The 9,289-nt window shown below is 41.9% G+C and overlaps 1 protein-coding gene across 4 annotated transcripts in view; it reads right to left on the bottom strand.

Annotated features, from left to right (window-relative positions):
- Nucleotides 1-7,286: 7,286 nt before the first annotated feature.
- TRAPPC13 (trafficking protein particle complex subunit 13) overlaps nucleotides 7,287-9,289 on the bottom strand; it is a 46,910-nt gene continuing 44,907 nt past the window's right edge. For all 4 annotated transcript variants that reach the window (XM_066602802.1, XM_066602803.1, XM_066602800.1 and 1 more), the window contains one exon: nucleotides 7,287-8,651. In XM_066602802.1, the coding sequence (XP_066458899.1) occupies nucleotides 8,544-8,651 (108 nt within the window). In that variant the 3' untranslated portion in view covers nucleotides 7,287-8,543. The remainder of the gene's footprint in view (nucleotides 8,652-9,289) is intronic.

Here is a 9,289-nt window from a genome sequence, read left to right as displayed (position 1 = left end):
CAGCTTACCACTTGTTCAACATGATTGAAATGTAACATGCACGAAAGTGTGGTATCCACACCCTGAGGGTGGGTTCACACGAGTGTGTTTTTGTGCGTACTTAGGTGCGTACATACGTGCGCACCTAGGGACAAGCAGAAACACGCGTGAACACAGCTGCGTGCTTGTTGTCAATGGAGCCGCGGCTGCTGCTGGCACCCCTGCGTTCTTTTTCAGGGAAGGGCTTTACATATAAGCCCTTCTCTGAAAAAGAAACATTTTAGTGTAAAAAGAATTTTAAAAAATACTTACCGGTCCTCCGCTGCTGTGACCCCCGCGGGCATGAAGAACACCCCGCTATTTAAAAGAATTCTCTTCGGCTACATCTGCCACATCTGTGGCAGGTGCAGCAGAGGAATGCTTCAATTCTCAACCGCAGCTGTCACACATGACAGCTGCGGTAGAGAATCCTGCTGCCGGCACCCCGTCATTGGATTTTAAGGAAGGGCTTTAAACATAAGCCCTTCCCTGAAAAAGAAACATTTTAGTCTTAAAAAAAAAAAAAAAAATCTAAAAAAAAACTTACCTCTGCTGCTGCCGTGACTCCCGCGGGCATGAAGAATACATCTGCCGCTTGCGGCAGATGTTTCCTTAAACCCCTGCTAGTTAAAAGAATTTCCTGCTGTTAAATCTGTCACATCTGTGGCAGGTGCAGCAGAGAAATGCTTCAATTCTCAACCGCAGCTGTCACACATGACAGCTGCGGTAGAGAATCCTGCTGCCGGCACCCCGTCATTGGATTTTAGGGAAGGGCTTTAAACATAAGCCCTTCCCTGAAAATCCAAGAAAAGTAGTGTTAAAAATAAAAAAATACTCATCTCCCTTCGGCTGCCGGGGCTTAGCCGCGCCTTCTGCCGCTGTCCCCAACTCTGTAGTACTGAGCTATCAGCAGCCGGGGATTTGAAATCCCCGCCTTCTGGTAGCTCTGATTGTGATTGGCTGAGCGCTTTAGCCAATCACAATCAGAGGTACCAGCAGGCAGGGATTTTAAATACCCGCCTGCTGATGGCTCAGCACAGCAGTGCAGAGTCAGGGACAGCGGCAGAAGTCGCCGCTGAGTCCTGGCAGCCGTCAATGGCTTTTCAGGGAAGGGCTTCATAAGCCCTTCCCTGAAAAGCCTTTTAGAATACTGTTAAAAAAAAATAAAAAAGAATACTCACCTGCCGGGGCTCAGCCGCGACTTCAAATCCCCGCCTGCTGGTAGCTCTGATTGTGATTGGCTGACGTGACAACCCAGCCGATATACGGTCATCTGAAGCCGCCCCTAGATAAATGAAGACTAGATCTAGATCTCTGGCAATGGCAAAAAAAATTAATGCGGCTCTTGGAATGCGGCGACACAAAAGCAAACCTTTAAGAAAAAAAAATGTTTTGAATGTACAAAAATAGCAAAACATTAAAAAACTGTATAAACTTGGTATCACCGGAATAGTTTTGAGAATAATGTTATCTCAATATTTATTTATTCTGCATGCTAAATGCCATAAAAATGAAATCCAAAAAACAAATGGCAGAATTCCCCCCCCCCCCAATCTCTCTCTAAAGTTTTTTGCAAACGTTATGCAATACATACCCAAAAATCATAAGAACAGAAAAATGGGTATAGCGCTCACAGGATCCAGGGTATGAGATTCAGAGATTGACGAGAAAAAGATATAGAAGTCCCGTCTTTAATATCATGCTACGCTATATATGTTTCGGCTATTAAGCCTTTATCAGGCAATACAAAATTAAAAAGAGGTGCACATATATATCGTATACAATTAATTACAATAAACAACTCCTACCTTTCTGAACGCCAACTGCATGTGGGAACCAGTGGTAGGAGTTAAATCAGTGATGTCATTTCCATGTCACATGATCAATGAGTCACATGATACCATGGAACACAGCAAGTGTTCTATTCTTAAATGGTAAGGAATGCCTCAAATTGCGTTCCATTAGTACTCTCACTAACTAAACCATACCCATTCATAGAATAATCATATAATACAAATGCATAGCAAATCATACATACAAAATGTAATATTTTTAAAAAGCAACAAGATATAATAAAAATACATTTATACAGCAATCATAAAATACCTTCTAAATATCACAGCAAACTAATAAAAAAAATTTTTTTTTTCCAACTGTTCATTGAGACCCTGTGGAACCAGGGTCTGTAGTTGAAAGATCTAAAACATCTCTTTTTTGCGAAGGAGTTTCCATGATTTGTAATTCCATTTTTAATATTACGTTTATGTTGTTTCAACCTTGTCTTTAATTTATTTTTGGTTCTCCCGATATATTGCTTATTACATGAACACTCTAAGGGCGCCTGCACACGACATTTCCGCCGCTGGAAGCCTGCATAGGATTGCGTTAACAAACGCAATCCTATGCAGACGGCCGCAGTTTTGCCGCGCAACATCTCGCGCGGCAAACAAAACGCGGCATGTTCTATTTCTGTGCGGGGCTGGATTCGACTCGCCCGTCTGCAGGCGGCCTAATAAATAAATTAAATCCTTACTGTCACAGTTTAATCTATGCTTTAGGGGAATAATTTTATTATCCATATATATCTCTTTCCTTTTATGTATAATGTGGTGACAACATTGACATCTCTTTTTTCCACACTTATAAGAGCCAACTAATTCTCTAGTAAGTATACGTTTAGTGAAGGTGATGTTTTTTTGGGGGTAGGAGGGGGCTAAAATGTTTTTAATGTTTTATTTTGTTTAAAAACTAATGTAGGATTTTTGTCCAAATTTCTATTTAAAAAGGGATCATTAACAAGGATACTCCAATTTTTACGCAATATTTTTCTATTATCGCTATGACTATATTTAGTGATAAAAGCAGTCGTCTTAGTCTTTTCTTTTTTTCTATAGTTTTACACAATCCTATTAGACCATCTGAGGATATATCGACTTTATCGATCTCATTAGTTACTTCTTCCTCTATTATTCTCTTAACCCTTTCCAATCCACTGTTTGACGTCTGAAGACATTCTGATTGAAGGCTGTACAGCTTCGATGTCGGAAGACGTCCGGCATGGTCGTCTTACTGTATATTACTGGCCGCTCTGTTGTCGGGGGCCTCTCCAGCATATCCCGTACCACATTATTGGCTCTAGCCAGCAGATGGCGCCATTGTATAATGGCAGAAAGAGAGAGCCCCCTAGGAAACCCAGAATCCAAAATTGGATTGCAAAGGGTTAAAAGCATTATCTGTAAGTTTCAGGGGATATTTTTTAGCTTTAAAACGTTCTTTTAATAATTTAGCTTGTTTCTCAAAATCATTCATTTGGGTATAATTCCGTCTAATTCTCTATATCTGGCTATGGGGTATATTTTTCTTCCAGAAGCTGGCATGACAGCTCGTAAAAATTTCTAAATCTAAAAATACAATATTAGTAGAATTAATGGTTTATACATACCCAAAAATGATGGCATCAAAAAATACAACTAGTCCTGCAAAACAAGCCCTCATATGGCCGTGTCAATGGAAAAATGTGTGTCATGAGAAAAAAAAACGCAGCAAAAATAATTTTTGTAGCTGAAGAAAAAAGAAAATAGGGCAATAAAACCAGAAAATGGGTAAATTGAAAGTGTCTGGTCCTTTAGGATTAACATACCCTGGTCAATAAGGGGTTAAAAATAAAAAATATTTTAAAAAAATGTATATAGATCTTCTCTGTTGCCATCTTCTGAGTACCATTGCTCTAGATACGAATTTCTCCAGCAGGTTCTGGGGTATTCTGTAGCTTCCTAATTGCAAAACTCTGATATATGCGCGTAATAGGAATTCAGACTGAGACACGTGTCCAGTATGAAGCTTATAGAGAATTCTGGGGAAAAACAATCCCAGAGCTTCTTTTATTAAAACACATAATACCTGCCCTTTATGGGCGTATAACATATTACATACATAATGTATATTTATTTTTATTGGTTAAGCTATAAAGAATCTCCTCCCTTCCCCCCACCCCCCTCAGGCCCTGCATACAAGCCAGCCTTTGTCTCCTTAACATGTGGTCAGGCAAAGACCAGTTCCTTTGTCCCAGAAGTTTAGGTGGGGGAGGACTGAAGAGAAACCCAACATTACTTTCAGCTCCACTGCATACCTATGTAATTTAACCCTAGAGTGGCTGCATTGGAACTTTACATTGGACTACTGTTATAGCCCACTACAGAGTCAAATCACTACAGCTGTGTAATACATCTAGTTTATACAAATCAATAGACATTTTATGCTAATTAATTATTTCTACTACACCATAACCATTTCATCTTTCTGTTGATGGCGCAGTGTGAAGGCTTTTTTTGCGGGATGATCTCAAATTGCTATCGGTACCATTTTGGAGTGCATCTGACTTTTTGATTGCTGTTTATTAATTTTTTTTAGAGACAGGGTGACCGGAAAAAAAAACGCAATTCTGTTTTTTTTGACGATGCAGCTGACAGGTGAGTCGCGGCGGGGAGCAGGGGAGCGCGGGCGGGAGAGATCACCCCTCCGTTCCCCCCCGCTCTCCCCGACGGCCCCCGAAGCTTCAGGGACGAGCAGGGAGATACTCGGCTAAAGCACATTACTCGAGCGAGTAGTGCTTTAGCAAGTATACTCGCTCATCCCTATTTAGTACCCAAAGCAAACTTGAACTCATGATCGTTTGTTCACTTATACAGTCTAATGCAATACCATAATATTGCCTTATTCTGTATGCTGACAGGCAGTCTATCAAGACATGGGCACACCTTGATAGGCAATCATTCGTGGCAGCCCCGGGCTTTCAGAGGCCTGCAGCTACCATGACGAATAAATGGCACTTTACGATCTCATGGAGAGGTGTATTTTTTGTGACCCCCGAATGCCAATTGGGACATTTAATTGCCGCTGTTAAAATTAATAGAAGCATTTAAAAGGGTGCCAGGACTATTGAATGGAGTGCAATTGGCATACAAACCCCCACACCCACAGGGAGTACATGTATGCCCTTCAGGCTTTAGGGATTAAATGACACCAGGAAAAGGATGAACACATTTTCAATGGCTGAATTTTCTTTCACAGAAAGATTGATTGTGTAACGGCCACCTCCACCATATATGTAGAAGTACTAGTGGCTATATCAATCTGAGAATTTAGAAATGTCACTGCTTATTATAATGACGAAGATGCAGCTATAAAAATTTGCTCAACTACGGCATGGATTCTACTACCGTGTTTCCCCGAAAATAAGGCACCCCCTGAAATAGTAAGGCATAGTAAAGTGTGCAGGCAAGTCAAGAGGCCTGTCCCCTGCTGCCATCCCTGTTGTCTCCTACTTCCAGATGTATAGGTAGATCTGCAGAGTCTGCTGTTATCCTGTCCCTGCTGTGCTGTACGGGTGTGCTGTTGTGAGCTCCCCTTGCTGGCTGGAAAAGTCCATACTGTACGTTCTGTTCCTGCTGTACATATCTGCTGTGATAAGCTCCCCCTGGTGGCCGGAAGCTGCAATACCATCCCTGCTTACAAGTGCTACAGGAACTTCTGTCTGCAGACAGGGTCGTTACTTTACAGCCCTTATTTTTTTTTATGGCTCTGTGTGTGAGTCAGGCAACCTGTGTGTGGTTCTTAAGGCTGGGTTCTCACAGAGCGTATTTCCAGCGGAAATCTCGCAGTTTGGCCACAGCGATAAACAGCGAGATTTCCGCCGGGAAAGCGCTGCTTCAAAACCCATGGCACTTAGGCGCTTGTTTTGAAGCGACCTGGCTGCACACTTTTCCGTTTCTGTGGCCGGTGAAGCCGCACCACAACACCGGCTTCTCCCAGATTTGCCGTGACAGATTTGCTGTCCCATGTGGACGAGATTTCTGAGAAATTTTGTCCACAAAGCTGGCCAATTGAGGGATTAGCGGCCACAGACTGATTTGCCGCGGCGAAATAAGACACCCCCTGAAAATAAGACAGCGCATATTTGGGAGCAAAAATTAATACAAGACGCGTCTTATTTTCGGGGAAACAGGGTAGGAAAGGAGGTGGCAGGCACAGCTCTTGTAGAATGTGCATTCAGTCCTATCGGGAAAGCCGACATGCTAAAGAATAGATTAAAGCTGCGTTTAGACAAGATGACCTATTGGACACAGATGCCTGACAGATCTAGGTGATGATCATTCCTGTGCTTTTACACAAGAACTTTCAATGTTAGTGAATGGCGGCAGAGCAGGTTGGGGATTGTTCCGGTCCACCTGCATCCATTCACAGTAAACAATGACTGTCTGCTTAAAAGGGCTGATTCGCTCCGTTTTTTTCCAGCATAAACTGAATGATAAACAAACTTAAAATCGGTAGTCGTTCAGTCCGTGCCTGCATTTAGACTGAACAATCATTCAGATTCCAGCTTATCGCAGGAATCTGATCATATCGGTCCACGTAATTGGTCCACCTGGCCAGAGAACCTTTTGTAGGCATCTTGCCCTTCTTTAAACCCTAAAAGAACAAACTGGGCACTTGACATTCTCCCATAGAAGCTGACCTTAATATATTGAACTGTGTGGGGAAGCTGCAACTTTTTATCTAGATTTGTTCTTTCCTTCGTGGTGGATTCTTTCTTCTGGTGCCGTTGTGGATGAAGGAAAAAAAAAAAATCCTTGTAAGGGGTTTTATCCACTTAATGGCCAATCTTTGGCTCCCCCTTTACCATAATTCACCACCAACTTCAATTGAGACAGTAACGGTCATCCCTCCATTTGATTTCCACCTCTATGTGGCAACAAAATCTTAAATCTTGTAATATAGAGATTGGGGATCCTACCTGGGATTCCAGAGGTGGGACCCCCACCTACCAGACATTCATGTCATATGTTGTAGATCTTACAAATCTATAAAGCATAGTTTACTTTCTTTTAACATGGGAACCTACGGGCATCTCAGGCTATTGCATGACTCTACAGTGGCAAAATTAGCCTTCCATTAGAGGTATGTGTTAGGAAATTCTACTGATAACCCGTGATGAATGGCTACATGTAAATAGAGCTCAAATCTAAATATTGTGTCACATGGGAGATTATACAATGCCGCTACAGCGCCTCTTATTGGAAGGTGGCTTCCCTGTAGGTCTGACCTCTCAGAGGCCTTTGCAACATGACTTGGAACATAAGACAAACCAGAGTTTGGACTGGCTTCTATCCTTAGCACATTTCCTAGGGGACTACTGCATAGTCTCCCTGCATCTACTTGGCGCTCTCCACAAGAAGAAAGTACTGCTTACACAAATAAACTGCAAGACATTATTCTTTAGTCCTTTATTTACAAATAAAAATGACATACTTACACATTCTTTAGCATATTTATTCTAAATTTAGGAGAAAACAAAAAAAATGTTGTTTCTTGCTCCGACGATACAACAGTAGTTGGCCCACAAGGGCAACATTTCTATTGAAAATTGAATGTGTGAATGTAAAGGTGTCAAACCGGAAAGTGCAGCTAAAATATTGAATACTTTTCAGTAAATGGAAACCAAGTGCTTAAGACAGATGGTATAGCAGATGAAGTGACAGGATAGTGACCCGATTAGGGAGATATAAAAGGGGGTTGTACCAAGACTGATCCTGATAACAGGAGTCTCGTATCCACCCTTCTTCTCACTGTGGGCTCACTATGCCCCCACAGGGAGGAAGAAATTGAATGGAGCGACACAACTATTCATTTTCAATGGGACTGCGGAAGATAGCTGAACTTTTTAACTCCGCTATTTTCGTCAGCCCCACTGAAATAAAGGGAGCAGCATCGGGCATATGCGACTGGCTCCATTCAATCAGATGTCACTGCAGCGACTCCACAGTGATAGTAGAGAGGAACCCAGGATTCCCATTCTTAGGATCGGCGGGGGGCTTAGCGGTGACACTCCCACCAATCAGATTATCGCCTATCCTATGAATAGGTGATAAGTCAATCTTTGCTCAACCCTTTGATGAATGCTTGCCTGCCCCTATGGGTAAACATGCAGTGTGTAAAGGGGTTTTCCAGGATTAGAAATAGGGCACCTGCTTCTTAGCAGAATTAGGACCATGCGTCTCCATAGGCTTTGTCTGGTATTGCAACTGAGCCTCATTTAAGTGAATAGGGATGAGCTTTATTACAAGACACAGCCTATGGTCAAGAGTGGCGCCATGTAACTATATTGTATAAAGTCACAGGACCACAAACTGTCCCCGAACCAGAGAATGGATTCATATTGCCAAATAAGAGCGTGTATTATTTTTTATTCTTATTACTGGGCTGACCAGTTGTATAAAATAAATAAATGCATATTTACACTTTATTTTCTGGAACATTAGATAAAATGCAGTGCATTAAAACACTATATTTAATTTTAAAATTAAAAACTGCACTGGCTATGGAAAAGGCGAAATAATAAAATGTGCTTGATGTTTATTTGGAAAGGTACAATCTGCTTTGTGTGGTCCAGCTCCTTTAGTGAATCTGGAAAAGTTGGTCAAAAAGTTCCAAAGATCAGAAAAAAAAAAAAAAAGAGGCTTGATGAATCAACTTGCAACTTGGATGGTTGAAGACACTACACAGACCTGTGCGATATCGTCATACTCATAGGTCCTCTTCAGAAAGGTGTCTGTTAGCCGCAGGCCAGAAACACTCTGGGGATATAAAGAGCAAATGCAGAAGAGAATGAGCATTATGGTAATGGTACCAAGTGGGAGTTAAAGTACATTCTCAGCAGTAGGATTTTCCCCCCGGGTGTACGATTGCTTTTCGTCCTAGAGGAGACTGACGATGTGCCGTCCATTATAAATAGGTTAGCTCTATTGTACAGGTCATTTCGTTTTCTTACTATTGTTTTGCCATTTTTTAATGAGACTCCGTTACATATGTACATTTTGCAGGGTGATATAGTGCTGCATGCAGTGCTATTTCATCTTGGAAAACGCTGGACACCATAACGGAAATTGCACAGACCCCATGGAAATCAATGGTGACCGTTTCAAAGTGTTTGGTTCAGTCATAAAACAGCCATTCAGCTGGGGACTTCTATTCTCTTGTTCCCATAATGGAGCAGGAAAAGGGAAAGCTAACGCCAATGTGAAGGAGCCCTTAATCAGTTATATTTTTTGTCCCACTAGTGGAATTTTACCCTTAACCCTTTCCAATCCACTGTCTGACGACATTCTGATCGAAGGCTGTACAGCTTCGATGTGAGAAGATGTCCGGCAGGGTATTCTTACTGTATATTACTGGCCACTCTGTTACAGGGGGCCTCTCCAGCATGCCCCATACC

Source organism: Eleutherodactylus coqui, chromosome 5, assembly GCF_035609145.1.
Source record: "Eleutherodactylus coqui strain aEleCoq1 chromosome 5, aEleCoq1.hap1, whole genome shotgun sequence".
NCBI lineage: Eukaryota > Metazoa > Chordata > Amphibia > Anura > Eleutherodactylidae > Eleutherodactylus > Eleutherodactylus coqui.
Note: the sequence above shows the minus strand (reverse complement) of the source record. Positions and strands in the feature narration are given on the sequence as shown.